Source organism: Vespula vulgaris, chromosome 7, assembly GCF_905475345.1.
Source record: "Vespula vulgaris chromosome 7, iyVesVulg1.1, whole genome shotgun sequence".
Taxonomy (NCBI): domain Eukaryota; kingdom Metazoa; phylum Arthropoda; class Insecta; order Hymenoptera; family Vespidae; genus Vespula; species Vespula vulgaris.
The window spans coordinates 3,560,001-3,576,111 of NC_066592.1; the positions used below are offsets into that span (position 1 = coordinate 3,560,001).

Consider the following 16,111-nt stretch of genomic DNA (forward strand, 5'->3'; position numbering starts at 1 on the left):
TCCATCGCTGGACTACATTGTACATAGATGTATGTCACTCTCTATCTAATTGTACCGTACCGGTATAACGGTCGCGTTAAGAAGGAAAGCTTTTAAAACCTTCGATCGTAAGCTCGTGCTATGGACCCACTTCGAGGAGCTCTCAAGGTTCATCCGATTAGTCCGAGGGAATGGCACGAGCCGTTGTGAGGAAAAAAGAGTGAGAACGAAAGAAAGAATGAACGAACGAACAAAATAGAGATAGATAGAGCGAGCGAGCGAACGAGAGAGAGAGAGAGAGAGGGAGAGAGAGAAACAGATAGAGAAAGAAAGAAAGAGAAAGAGAGAGAAATAAGAAAGAAAAAAAAGTAGGGGATAGAAAAGAAATGTTCGCGTGAAACGAAACCTTTCTAATTGGATCGATTCTGTCGATCTATTTCTATACTTGGCCCTTCTAATCTAATGCATAAATGCACACACATACACAGAAACGTATATGTACGTATACACATACATATGTAGATACGTACGTAGGTAGATATGTATGTACATATGTATATATGTACGTAGATAGTATAGTATATCGATAGTACATATGTATGTGTGCCGGTCTCTCTAATCTTGTATATGCATATGGATGTAAGAGAAAGATACGAATGGCAATCGATTTAATTGCATTATTCTGCAATTCCTTCCCTGAGAACTTCCGTCACACTCTCGCTCGACCGCAAGCGTATCAATTAACCTGTGTATAATTGAGATCGGTGACGGCCCAATATCTGTCGACCGCGATAGCCACCAGATGCAATATCGATGCCGTGCAGCAAAGGACGTCGCTGCTCGTCCATATGTCGCAGAGTTCCGGCCCAAGAGACCATCTCGAGTTTATCTGTAATAAACAGAATTATCTATCATTATCCTTAGCTTCTATACTTCGCTTATTACTAGAATATGACTACGTACGGTATATGTATGTGCATATGCATTTATGTACATTATATGTATATGTATATGTATATGTATATGTATATGTATATATATATATATATATATATATATATATATATATCCATGTATTACATTCCTTCTCTATTAATAGAATTGGGAATCTGTGAAGTACATAAACAATGATATAGACGATAGAAACCGAGGAAACTGATCGATAAGTGTTATAGACATTCAATCATAAATGTATCTTCGTATATCGTATATATTTGCAAGTATACATATATCGTTTAAGGAGATTGTTTAAAGAGACGGTAAGGAATTGTGCATCGGGACTGATCAGTTCCTTATCTCTCAAACGTCAACCGAATAATAATTGCTTTTACGACTACTTTTCTTTATTGTCAATTTTCATATAGACTCTAAGTAAACTGTCATCTTTATTTTATGGCTCCGAGGCAAACAGGCACTTTAATTAACGGAACTTTTCCGTTTGGGGAGAAAAGCTATATGTGTATGTTGGTATATAGCTATGTATATATGTACATATATATGGCTGACCGCACACTTGTCGTGGAGAAGAAAAATGAAAGGCTACTAGCGTGTACTCGCTTGTATATAATACTATATATTTCTAAGCCATTCGTCGAATAAAGCGACTGTTCTCATTTGAACAAAAGTTATATTTACTTAGATAAGGTAGTAAACACGTGGTTTCATTGTAGAAAGGTAAAAAGAGAGAGAGAGAGAGGGAGAGAGAGAGAGAAAGGGAAAGGGAGAGAAAGAGAAAGAGAGAAAGAAAAAAGTATCTTCTGTCTCTGACGTAACCGAAATTAATCTGAAGTTTTGATTAATGTACTTGGGTATACCTATGTATATGTGTATGTGTATATATATATATATATATATATATATATATATATATATACTACATATCTGAAAATTACTACTGTACTAGAGAAATTTATTTCATTGAAAGAAGAAGGAAATATAGAGATTTATTTCTTTTGCTCTTATTCGATGGAAAGTATCGGTGCATGTGCATTGTGCATACATATACATATGTACATATATATATATATATATATATATATATATATATATTTATGCAAAAATTTGCATACGAGCTATATTTTTGTAATTGTTAAAAATTCTGTAAAAAAATTCTTCTCTCTGTGTTTCTTTATATATTAAATTATTATTTCTTTGAATATTTCAATATTTTTATAATGTGAATTCTACGATGAAAGACGACGAAAGAATACTTTCGTACAAGAAACTACTACTATTAAAAATAGAGTTCAGAATAGAAATGGAAAATGCGAGAGAGAGAGAGAGAGAGAGAGAGAGAGAGAGAGAGAGAGGAGGGGAGGGGGAAACGAATGAAATGTATTTTATAAAATATGACCAGTCGAGTCGCGGTATGCGAAGGAGAATAAATATTTTCCGAAATGCTGAGACTCGGAATAGAAGTGACGTGTATAGAAAAAGTTGGAAGAATTTGGAGAGTCGAAGATTTTTAAAATTTGTAAGAGAGAAAGAGGGAGAGAGAGAGAGAGAGAGAGAGAGAGAGAAAGATAAAAAGATAGAGAGAATTTTCTTGATGTAGTGAAATACAACTCGATGAAATACCAACATGCGATGTTTATCCCCCGACATATTTTTCTAACGACGAACATCATCTCGAAGTAAATTATTCGAATATATATAAGAAAAATATTTTAAAAAGATATAATCCTAAAAGAAAAATTGTTTGATTGATGCTAAACGATGTGTTATCGATCCTTTTGATTATCAAACGCGTTTCGAAAATGATTAACTTTTACAGATGTTAGGAGATTAACGTTCGAAGCTTTGGTGTTATTAGAACGGTCATCGAATGACGAATCATTTCGATTAATTAACAATACGTTAAAACGTATGTCCTATCGAACCGATTTAACCAATCGATATCTATTATTTTTAATGAATAATTACCGTTATTATGTATATGTATATATATATGTGTATATACATACACATATATATATATATATATATATATATATGTATATATCCATGTACGCAGATTCGTTAGAAGATTATCCTCATTATAAAGTATCAACGAAATTTCACAGCGAATTCTAATAAAATATTCATTTTCTCTGAGTAGAATCGATATGGATTATCGGTAAACTAAACTATGAGAATACTATAGAATGGCTATAGGGAGACGAATGGATAGGTAGCCGTAGGACGCGAGAGAATATTCACTAAAGTACTCTTCTCTCTTCAGCCGAAACTCTAGCGTTTACCTTCTTACACAGTCTTGTTTACTTTCTCCTTATCATTCCTGAACATATGTACATATGCATACTCGAATGTACGTAGTAGTAAAATAGTACTTACGTTATACATATACATACGCATACCTACATACATACATACATACATACATTCGTACGTATATTTGTAAGCATTTAGTTGATCAGATAGATTTATTTTTTCGATAATCAGAGAAGATAAAAAGAAAAAAAAAAGAACAGAAAAAAGAGACGAAAGAAAAAAAAGAAGAAAAAGAACAGAAACAAATAGATGTAGGCAATTTACAAAAATTTGGAGAACCTTAACGTATAATAAATCTTTCGCGAGTTATCCTTTTTATCTCGCGTTGACGTATAGGCTGGACATTTCCAAGCCGAGCCGAGTCGAAACATCGAAACTATCGTTTACGCTGTCCGTACAATTCCCTTTGTAGGTTTATAGGGCTGTACGACACCGAAAACGATTTTTTCATCGTTCGCATCGTCGCTCGTCCCTTCGGCTAGTCATTTAAGCTCGGGTCACCAAAAACATTCTCTTCGATGTCCGGCTCATCTATCGTGTAGATTTATGTGCTCAGCTTACCACGGCCGTTGTTTCCGGCGTTGGTTTTATTCCCCATCCCTCCCCCCCCCCCTCTCTCTCTCTCTCTCTCTCCTACACTCATATTCTTTTTTTGTTCTCTCACCCCTCACAATTTTCCTATTCGGGTCAGCGAATATGCGTTTTCCGGAGCGGCGGAAATCTAAGTAACAGGATCACCCGATAACCTTTAAGGCAAGTGTATAAGGGCCGATTTATATTTTGGCTTCGGCCATAACAGCCAAGTTCACGTTTCGATTTACTGTTTATAGAAAATAAATGTTACATTTACCTCTGACATTCGTATTATTGTTCGACGGGTGTTATATCCTCATGCGAACGTTATATTTCATTCGTCGTATAAAAGCATTTTTCAAAAATTTCAAAATTGTATGTTGGTTGTTATTGAAATATGAATATTAATCCATCAATATTAATTTTTATATCGGGAGCTTCTCTCTATACTTTACTATCATGAATACTTCATGATAAATTTTAGGTAAAATAGAATGAAAAAAAATTTGATCTTCATAGTCAATGATATAAAATTCATATATCAAGTTAAAATGCATTGATGAATGAAAAAAAAAATTCATTATACATAATTAACGCATTTATCGGAATATTCATTGAAAATTTTGATAACTATTAAAACTCGTATCTTTATCGAAAGATCGTTCAGAAATAGATTACTGAAAAAGGGACGTTATAAACGTCGAAAGTTACACGAACTCGTTTTAATTTACGGTGCTCTTGCAATTAGTCGTCGAACGCGTTAAACGCTTCTTTCTGAGCGTTCGTTTTCGATTTACTGGGAGAATCAACTTCATCAGCAGTACTATCAAAAGCCGACAGCGGTTTCCTTTACTCGTTTCTCTTTTCCAAAGGTGTTCGACATGATGGTTCAACGAGTTTGCCAAAGAGTGATAGAAGGAACGTAATAAAATAAGCTAACGAAGTATTCGTTTAATATAATATAATTTAGATTGCAAAATGTATTATATGATAATACAATGATATATATATATATATATATATATATATATTATAAATAAATAATCAATTCATTAATTATGTACGACATGTCATGGAAATGAAGTTATGAAAGTAAATGTTTATCTTAATTTTATACCGGCATAATTAACAAGGTATAAATCCTATAATTAGAACGAGAGAGAAAGAGAGAGAGAGAGAGAAAGGATGGGGAAGAGAGAAAAAGAATTTTCACGTATAAGAGAATTACATTCAGTGTGAATGAAAAGCAAAATACAAAGAGTGTATAAATATAAGCACACATATTATAGCACTCCAACGGTAACAATGGAAAACGTAATTAATTAACTAGAAATAACGGACAATACGGATGACGTACAAACGTATGAAAACAACGAGCTGATAGGGTACATAATTATAAAGTAGAAAGTAACACAGAATGAATTAGAAAATTGAAGAGAGATGGATAGATAGATAGGTAGATAGATAGAGAGTATTTTTAATGGATCAGACTTTTTTCCTTGATCGAATTCATGAAAGAAAAATAATCACAAATAAAAATAAGAAAGAAATAATAAAGAAGAAGAAGAAAAAAAAGAAGTAGAAAAAGAAGTAGAAGAAGGGATGTGACCCAAATGTCAAATGATTTTTGACGATAAGAGAATCGCTTTTTCTCTTTGTTTTGTCCTTTTTGTTTTTTATTTTTGCAGTGAACAATGAGACACTGGAGACATCAAAGTGAAAAAGAGTAGACAGAAAATAGTTTCAATGAAGGGAGTAGATAAACCTTAATCCTTGAAAGAAGAAACCAAGAAGTGATGATGATAGTGATTGAGTAGTTTCAAAACTATAGCCAACGAAAAAGAATTCTTTTGTCGTGAAACTGTAGTCGACGTAAAAAGGAAAGAAGAAGAAGAGGAAAAAGAAAAAAGATAAAAAAACTCCGTATTATACTTGTCGTAATGTAATTTGTTAGTCTTTTTCTTTTCTCTTTTTTTTTTTTTTAATTTTTCTTTCATGATTGTATCTCTAACGATCGTTCCTTTCTAATGTAATGTTCAAATAATTAAATATTTCACCAAACGGTATTTTTTCTTTTTTATTCATGCTTTTTTTATCTTCTTCGTATCTTCGTGGCCCCCCTTTGAAATTTTATTCTCTGTAGCTTCTTTTTTTTCTTCTTTAATTTTTTAATTTTTTAATTTTTGTCCTTTTCTCTTTTTCTGTTTTTTTTTCTTTTTCTTTTCTTTCTTTTTTCTTAATTCCACGCTTTACCTTCCTTCCATCAGACAAAACGTTAACAGTTTGAAAGTGGAAACGTTAAGGGTATTAGCTTTTGTAGCGAAAGCAGGAAAATTAGCTGTTCCCTCTCGCCTTTTTCTCTTAATTTTATGTTAATATCCTAACGTAGGATGACGTCGACGTGCACCTAGATCGTTAATAATGGGATCACGAAACGATAAATTCGTTCGAAGTCAAAGGAGAAAATACTGAAAGGGACAAATTGATAAAGCTGTTGCGCTTGTTTTCCTTTTTATTATTCTCTAAGTGATTTTTATAGAAACTGTTGCTATGTTGAACGATCGATCGTGAAAGCTTTTTTCTTCTTTTTCTCTTTTTACGATACACGTGTCAATTAATATCCGTCAATTTCCAAATCTTCATAATTCGTATTTTTAAATTAATCATATTTTATAGCAAGTCCATGAATGGAACTATAAATGCAATATTTCAAATAGTATTGTCTTATTTATATATAGATCTGATACCAAATCTGATAGCATGGACAGATTAAGCATAAAAAGACGAAAAAAAGAAAATGATTCTCCTTGAAACTTCGTTATTAATCTCTTGATACTAAATAAGAAGAGGTAGGATATCAACGAGAAATTGTCTGTCCTTGAAATCTGTTGGACAAAAGTCGTGGTCACAAAATGGACCAATAGTGGGACCTCGTCGATCCATCGTATCCACTCTTGAGAAATAAACCGACAGGACGTCCGTTGCACGTGCAGGAAAGCGACAGGATGGAGACAAATTATGTCCTGGAGAAACGTGGAAAGAAAGCGAAAAAGAAGAGGGGTTGGCAGGCACGTTGAACGTATACACAAATCGTCTTAGAGGGTTTGGCCCCAATTAAGGCAGTTAACGGATTAACTGACTCGCTTGGAGTCGCCCCGCGTGTCCGCCATTAGCGTGATTGAATTACTCCAGTGAAGCTTCCCTTCTTAAGTTCTGCTTCCAACTAATCCTATCTCTTCTCTCTCTCTTTCTCTCTTTTTTACCTTCTCTTTCTCTTCCAAGTTTTCTTTGTATCGTTCGTGCAAACGTAAGTATCATTCGGTGAAAGAAAGAGAGAGAGAGAGAGTCTTTAGCTGGATAGATACAGAAGAGAAAATCTCGACATGAGTTGAATCGTTAAATTGAAGGATTTCCTCTTTACCATACGGATATATATATGTATGTGTGTGTATGTGTGTGTATATATATATATATATATATATATAAAGTCATTTAACGCGAATAAATATTTGCGTGAGAAAGAAAGGAAAAAGAGATTTATTTCTTTTTACATGTGTCTCTCTCTCTTTCTCTCTTTCTCTTCCTCTTTTAGTATCTAAAGTTTATTTTACACGAGAAAGTTTATATTTAACGATTCGTCACTATGCCAGAACACTCGGACTCGTTAATTGGTCCACCTATTCGAAACTTTAAACGCGAACAGAGTAAACAGAGACTTGCGATGGTGGAAACGTGATAAGTGGTGATTTTGTTATTTTTTTTTTTCCCTCGGAAACTTTTTGTTTTCTCGAAAAACAGGGAATTCCTGAATTAGTAATCAATTTATATCTTCGAGAAAAATTCTCCTTCGAGAATCGGAAATCGAGATTTTTCTACTGTATCGGGGAATTTTTCTTCCGAGCGAAAAGATGAATTGGAACGGTAATGTACTTAAACAATTATATTTCCGTTTTTCCTACGTTAGAATGAGATAAAAAAGAAGTAAAGAAAAAAGAAGAAAGAATGAAGAAAGGAAAAAAAACAAAGGAAAAATGTGAAGAAGAAGAAAAAATGAAGAAGAAGAAGAAAAAAATGAAGAAGAAAAAAAAAGAAAGAAAAAAAAAAAGAAAGAAAAAAAAAAGAGGAAGAAGGTGAATAAAAGTCAAGTCGTTTCCTTCTACGTAAAGTTAAATTCACAAAGTTTTCTTCTCATTCTTTTCTTCCCAATAGTAAGAAGCGTCGCGAAGCGTGTAGTCGTCGTCGTCGTCGTCGTCGTCGTCGTCGTCGTCGTTATTCCTAAGAGAAATGATTTTCTACCACGAAATAAGAGTAACAATCTTTGAAAGTTTAAATACGTTTAAAGACTTGTCTGTTTATCTATCTGAACGAACAACGAAGGAGAGTGCTTTTCGAATTGTTGCACGAACCGTAAAATCTTGAAGTTTTAACATCGATGGCCGTTCTGGTTACATGAATATATGTATGTATATATGTAGAAAGGGAAATTTCATCGGAGATCGAAGAAGTCGCCTGTAAATAATCCATTTAGCTTGTTGGACAGTACGGGATTAAAAGCGAATCATTAAAGTAAGTAAAGGATTCATAAGCTTTCAGTCGTGCAAAAAGGCTCGACTTAAGATTATTTATAAATTGTTACTATATATAGTTTATACACGTGATTCTCTCTCTCTCTCTCTCTCTCTCTGTTTACTTGTCTTTGTTTTACTATATTTTTCCTTCTATTTATCTCTCATTTCACGTCTCAGAAACGTCTGGTATCTGTTTGCTCCAAGTGCATACTGCAACTTTATGCGAAACCATAATCCTTCAACTCCAGAGAATCGTGCAGAGGCGAGAGACATGAATACATATGTGTATATACATATACATACATATATATATGTGTTTGTATATATGTACGTGTGGAAATGATCGATGTTAGGTATTTAACAAAACTTCACTATGACTTAGATAGGAGATTGTTAAAGAATAAATGTGCCATTTCGATCTGTAAATCACAGAAGTGTTCTGACGAGCAGCAACCTGCTAACAAAAGGACGAAGTTTCCTTTTACGTCGTAATTATACACGATGGTATTTGCAACATAATTAATTTTCGTATATGCATATATATATATATATATATATATATATATATATATATATTCGACGAGATTAACAAAGTTGTACAGTTTGAAATCGAAAGGATTTTAGAACGCAAACATGAATTAATTCTTACTTCATTATAATCTATATTTTAGGTAATATTAACAACAGCAAGTATTCAAGATAATTTTTAACGTAACATCAGAACTTCTTTTTTCTTATTTGACAAACAATGCATAGATTACTTTAATAAAATTTTTTTCTTTTTTTTATAGCAATATTTCCAATAAAATAATTAGGTATATTTGTATAATAGAAAGTGAAATTTTAACTCTAAAGTTTATTAACTGTTTCGGATTTTGTTTCGATTCGTATTATAAATTATTTATGTGTTATGACGTTGCATTAGGTGTGTATGTGTGTATGTGTGTGTATAAAGAAATAAAATATTTAATAGAATAATAACTATTTCTTTTTCTCTTTCTCACGCAATAAAACGCGACGAATAAGTAATAATAAAAGATGAAACTGAGATTCAAGTTTGTGGAAGATATATTTGTTAACGTCCAATCATAACGACCACTACTAGCAATTACTTTTCGGTTCACCATTTATAATATACTTGGTGTAGAGCTTCAGACGTTGTAGTAAATATATATATATATATATATATATATATATATATATATATATATATATACATATGCATATATACACACACATATACACAGTTATATATAGCAGGTACGACGAGATTCTCCTTACTTCGAAATTTTCTCACGTGCTCGTTCATTCTCATCGCATATTCGCCTTTACGTATCTCGCGTAGGTCTTCATATTTTATGATTCATGATTTTTAACACATTATTGTACATGTACATGCATAACTTTAGCAATTTTACTTTTGAAGATAATCTGAAGGTTGAACTTCGTAAGACATTTTATCGAAGGAAAAGAAACTTGTCCTTCATCCATCTTCGTTTTCTTCTTTCTTCTTTTTCTTTTGTTTGTTTATGTTATTGATTCGACCTTACATTTTTCCTTACAGGCCGCACATGGATGATGTCTCTTTTCTTTCTTTTGCCTTTTTTTCTTCTTCAGAAAAATATATGTAGCTCGACATGGCGTATATATCACGAGGATGGAGGAGGGTGGGGATAGTAGGAGAAAGGGTGGGGGAGGGGTGGGGAGTAGAAGAAGAAGAAAAACGAGATATACGGTCACGGAAAACAAAAGTCTCTTATTCGTCTTCTTTCTCGAAGGAAACAGCTACTACTAAGGGTGCCGCTGCTGGTTAAATCAATGCGAGCAGAATGAAATACGATAGAGATCCATAGAAATCATAGGTAATAATAACGTAGAACGTATAGAGAGTCGTTCGTAGTTCGAACCTCAAGCTGAATCATGATGCGAATATATATTAGTTTTCCGATAGATATGGTTTGAAATAATCCTGCCTCTCTCTCTCTCTCTACTTTTCCTTAAAAAGCTAACGTAACTGACAATAAACGATGGGGGTAGTCAGCTCTGCTCATTCAACCTTGCCAACCGTTGGTTATTTATCTCCTTCTTCGTAGAAACAGCTTTCGCTGACGCCATTTTTAGAGAGAGAGAGAAGGAGAGAGAGGAGAGAGGAGAGAGAAGAGAGAGAGAGAGAGAGAGAAAGAAAATGAAAGAAATTGTACCAATGGCAGTTACGGCGACCGATATACGGAACACAGGTGTACTATCGGTCGATTATATACAAGGTGGACATTTAAATGGGAATATTTAAATATGATATTTTAGGGAAATTTTTTAGTCGTCCTCTTTTTTCTTTATTTTCTTCTCTTTCTTTTTTCTTTTTTTTTTTTGAATGGGCAATATGTTTCTTGAATATGTTACACGTATCCATTAAAGTAATATAGATTTATTCCGAGCAATTTTTTTCTACTTTTTTTTTCTTTTTTTTGTGTGTTCCCATTTAAATACTTCACCCTATATATATATACATAGATATATTTATACATACATACACACACACACACACATATATATATTTGACCAGATGTAGATAGTTGGCGATGGTGAACGCGATGATCAATAAAATTTTATGATTCGCGGTCAACCGAATGTTAATTTTCGTCATTCGTTTTATGCTTGGACACCCTATACGAAATACCAAATCTAATTTCCAGGGAATGAAGGAATTTCTCTCTCTCTCTTTTTGTTCATTTCTATCATTCGAATGAGAGCAGTATTCAAATAACTCTTTGACAATAAATTAGCTATAGGCATATTTAATTAGTTAAATACATTGTAATTTCGGAATAACTTATAACATATTTGTGATTTTATTCTCGAATTTAATTTATTTCGAAAATGAGAATTATCTCTTCAATGTAATAATATACTTAACAATATGTGCGATTTTATATAATTAATTAATTATCTTCAATTATGAAAAGGTATATCTAAACAAAATATAATTTTTATTTTAATTTTTATCTTAATTCTCTAATTTAACAAGCGAATATCATTACACTTTAGATATTCGTCGCTTATCCATCATTTTAATGGACATTAGTAAATCCATTTATTTCTCGAAACGTATTTCTCTCTAACAAAGTTCCCAATATATTTCATGAATATGAAAGTTATAAAAATCGATTAAAATCCTGATGGTTATTGCTTGAGAGGAGAGTAAAAAGGTGCGAGAGGGTAAGAGAGGGTAAGAGAGGGTAAGAGAGAGAGAGAGAGAGAGAGAGAGAGAGAGAGAGAGAGAGAGAGAGAGAAAGAGAGAGAGAAAGTTCTGTCAGTTTGTCCTTCGAACAAAAGCTTATCAGGGGATTTAAATGAGCGCCAAAGTTGAGGTTTGTTCGCTCATTAACGAGTGAATATACGTACATAGGTTGACATAAAATGAACGTGTTATCAATGTAATCTGTTAACCGTGAAACGTGACAAGTAGTATATAGTTGGATTTGTATATTTTGAGCTTCATTTATATATCATAAATACATAAATATATATATATATATATATATATATATATATATATATATATATATATATGGTATATGTATGCTAAGTGTATATATATATAAACGTATGTGTTTGTGTCTATATGTATGGCAGGTGAGCCACTTAAAACAGGTCAGCTTAATAACTTTGTTATGTTTGGTTTTATGAAATAAGAGAGAAAAAAAAGAAAAAGCATTTTTTCTCAAGCATATCTTTTTTTTTTTAATGGAATCTTATAGCTTTTCTTTTTGTCTGAATTGAATCACCTCGTGGCATTTCGATTAAAAATGTATTAGTATAAAATGTAGAAAAATGATTAGTTCGCAAGGTATTTTGAAAGAATGTCTGGAGAAAACATTCTTTTCGTGTATCTAAATAGTGTAACTTCGTCCTCAGCATTTTTTTCATAAAATTATAAAATAACGGAGTTATTCGGAGTTACGGCGTGTTTTAGATGCTTCACTCGATGTATATAAAAATATCTAGGTATAGGATATTCTATTTAAGACGATTTACTAAATTATCATTAAAATAATTAGCGTGATAAACGATTAAAAGGTTAAAAATATATGTTGGATTAATCAATTGATTCGATCTTAATAAACTGAACGATATAACAGATTTAACGATTGTAAAGAAAAATAACAAAATAACAAAAAGAATGTCAATTATTAAAGACTTAATTGTTAATAATCCGACTAATATCTATTACGGTAGATCATTTTAATTAACATATCCCGCAAATCTGTAATATAATTAACCACGTTTCTACGTAACAACTTGACATAAGCAATCAAGCCGCAATAATTTGAAGAACGTCAGCCGACAGGAGTAATACTGCGTATGTAATCAGACAGTAGAAGAGCCAAGCGACTGATGATCAGCTAGTGAAGTTATCGGGAATTGATCGGGCAGGATCGTGAAGATATCATGAACCTATTTGAAATGTATTCATAGATAATTGCTAAATGCGTCATAGACAATTAATGAACGATTATTAACTTATCTATCTCTCTTATTCTTTACTTTATCCTTGTATCTTGATGACCTATGGCTATTAATCTTTTTCGTGAAGGTTATACTAGAAAAGGACAACTTTGGGATGCTCAATTTCTCTCTCTCTTTCTCCCTCCTTTTCTCTCTCTCTCTCTCTCTCTCTCTCTCTCTCTCTCCCTTTCTCTTTCAGTATTAGAAGATTTAACGAGCGGCGAGCGACGTTATGCGAGACGACAATGGATTTAGGATTTTGGAAAGGTCAAAGGGCATTAGGGCTAAAGGGATTAATGGCTTAAGAAAATATTGCAGTATTTCAGAACTAGAAAAGTCATCAAAATTTCGAAACACTGATATGGTTATTCTAATTTTATTATTAGATCTGTTAGATGATTTTATATCTTCTAGTCGATTAATTTATTCCGAGTTAAAGTTAAACTGAGTTATAGTCATTAAACTTTTAGAATTTTTACGTGAAAAGTTAGAAAATGAGAAGTTTGTTTTAGGAGTTCTTTTTTTTTTTTTTGGTAATCACTAACAAGAACAGCTGATTTAAGGATCTGACCTTTCAATAGGAAGAGAATACGTTACTCTTTTTCATAGAAACATACTTCTATTTTTGTCGGGTAACAGCATAATGTTTCGAAAATAAATAAATCTATGGACTTTAAAAAGATTTTCAAATCTGGTGCAATCTTTTCTTCTTCCGTGAAATTTCATTCGATGTGAAAAATATTCTTTTCTTTTCCTTATTGTCGCGGACGAGTAATCCGAGTTAAATGCGGTCGCGCAAGAGTATATCGATGCAATCGCATGATTCAACGCGTTTGAAATTGGATTGGAGAATCGAAACGATGAATAAAAGCGAAACGACTGAGGAATTTCAAAGTAACAGCTTGTAAAGGAAAGCAATTTTTCAGTAGTTCGATAGGTCACGAATTGTCTCTGTGGGATAGTTTCATCAAATTGTTATATTCCAAGTTATTTTACGAGTTACTATAAATTGATTTACGACGTAGACATACATATAAAAATATTTTCATATCAAAAATATTCCATTCCTTTTTACCTTCCTCTATATCCTTTATTCATCCATCTTTTTACTGATTTTCTAAAGACCAGAAAAAAAATTCTTTCTTAGCGACTTTAGTCGTGATTAGAACGTGATAAGAGATTAGATCGTGATAAAAAAGCAAGAAAAGAAAAGAAAAAAAAATTAATCGTACTAAAGATAGTATCGCTTAATTAAGAAGAACTAATTTTTAATCGAATAGGATACTTTGTATTAATTAAGAAATTATAAACATTCTATTTTTTACGATTAAAAAAATCAATTCTCATGAGAAAAACGTACGAAATTTAGAGAAAAATAGTTCGTGATGCTTTATTATAGGGTCACGCTTGTATTATATTATATATTCTCTTTCTTTTCGATCTAAAAATCAGAATGTAAAATAATGCATATAGGCTTACGAAAAAAAAAAAAAAAAACAAAATCGAGTATATTTAAATTGAAAACGTAACAAAGAAAGGACTACCATGAATCGTAGATCGTACATATTCGACATTGTCGATCGAGATAGGTTCAATGTATACCGTTGTAGATCGACAATAAGCCTCAAATTTTGCTCTCATATTGCCATAAACCGCGATGACCGCTTGCATTTGCGTCGTATTCGGTTTTTCGTACTTCTATTACGTAGCCATCGTTCATCGGATATCCCAACTCGATTCGAATCTCGTTATTATCGCGCTCTCGCAGTCGGATGTATTATTACAGATCCGGCATCTCTGTCCATTTAATCGACTGTAGGTATTGCCATTTCTAATTCGACGTTCGATGTTTTCGCAGAATAGACTGTACCACGCGGTGAATTAATTGCAATTTGTTTTCGCTAGTTTTCTCTCTCTCTCTCTCTCTCTCTGTCTTTCTCTTTCTCTTTCACTATTTATTTCTCTCTCTCTCTCTCTCTCTCTCTCTCTCTCTCTCTGCCTCGCTCTTTTTCTCTTTTGGTAGATCTCTCAGGAATTTTTTTTATTAAAAATTAATTCGTCGATAATACGAATTCTCTACAAACGTGAGTTTCATTTTCGAGCTCGGACACGTCCATTTAACGTTTACTCTGATTTTTTTTGTGTTTGTTTTTTCTTTCTTCTTTTATTTCGTTATACGATATACAATGGACACGCAATTTCCATATTTTCAGCGTGCACGTAAATAGTTATAATCTTATTTTTCAATTATCACGACAATATTATGAAGCGTTTAATTCATCAGGCGTAACGTACGATGTTGTTTCATGATGTATATTGTGTAATATTAAAGGGGAAAGAAAGTGAATAAGTGAATGAGTGAGAGAGAGAGAGAGAGAGAACTGCTGCATCGGTTTTCTACTTGTAGCGTAGCACGTATGTAACGTATGTACTTACAAAGTTACGACGTAACTCGTCTCCTCGTACTCTTCCCTATCGTTTCGTTTATCCAATTAGACGTGGTTGAGTGCCCCTTTTATTTCTTTTTTTTCTTTTTTTTTTTTTCTTTTCCAAGCTGGCATCCATTACTACGCGTAACCATAAGCACGATAAAAGCTTATACCTTCTTCTAATAAAAAGAAGAAAACTCGAGAGATAGAACGAGGATTCCGATCGGACGTGAAATTTCCGAATTCCATTTTCCCTGTTGCTCGTAACACATCATGTTATTACGAAATATCAAATATCATCGCTTGCATATTCTCGTAGAAAAATTTGTTCTTTCGTCTTTTATCTACGTTAGGTTGATCATAAAAATATATCTGTATATGTTTCTTTTTTTTTTCAACTAATAAAATACTATAAAAATTGCTATCGACTTCGTAGAAAGTAAACGTTGAATTTCAAGGAGTATTATTAATATTTGCAGATTCAGATTTATCTACAATTTTAATGTATTCGAGATAAAATGTGAAAATATTTTCGAAAGAGAATATTTTAGAATCGTTGTATCTTTTTCTAAGTCAATATCGATTGGCCGAAACATCTTTTGCCGTACTTTATCGTTATTTTTCAGAATTTATGAATTTCTATTTCTCCTGTATCTTTTTTCCACCGATAAAACAATATGAAACTTTTAATAAATGCGTAATCTTGTAGCTAGCAAACGTAGAACTTTGTAACAGTATTTCATTAATATCTTCACAATCACATTTACAATTTTAAAGTATTCGTAA

The 16,111-nt window shown here is 32.5% G+C and overlaps 1 protein-coding gene across 3 annotated transcripts in view; it reads right to left on the reverse strand.

The window, feature by feature from the left end:
• Positions 1–16,111, reverse strand: part of LOC127065163 (5-hydroxytryptamine receptor-like) — a 107,082-nt gene that overhangs the window by 22,961 nt on the left and 68,010 nt on the right. For all 3 annotated transcript variants that reach the window (XM_050997158.1, XM_050997159.1, XM_050997157.1), the window contains exon 5: positions 725–868. In XM_050997158.1, the coding sequence (XP_050853115.1) occupies positions 725–868 (144 nt within the window). The remainder of the gene's footprint in view (positions 1–724; positions 869–16,111) is intronic.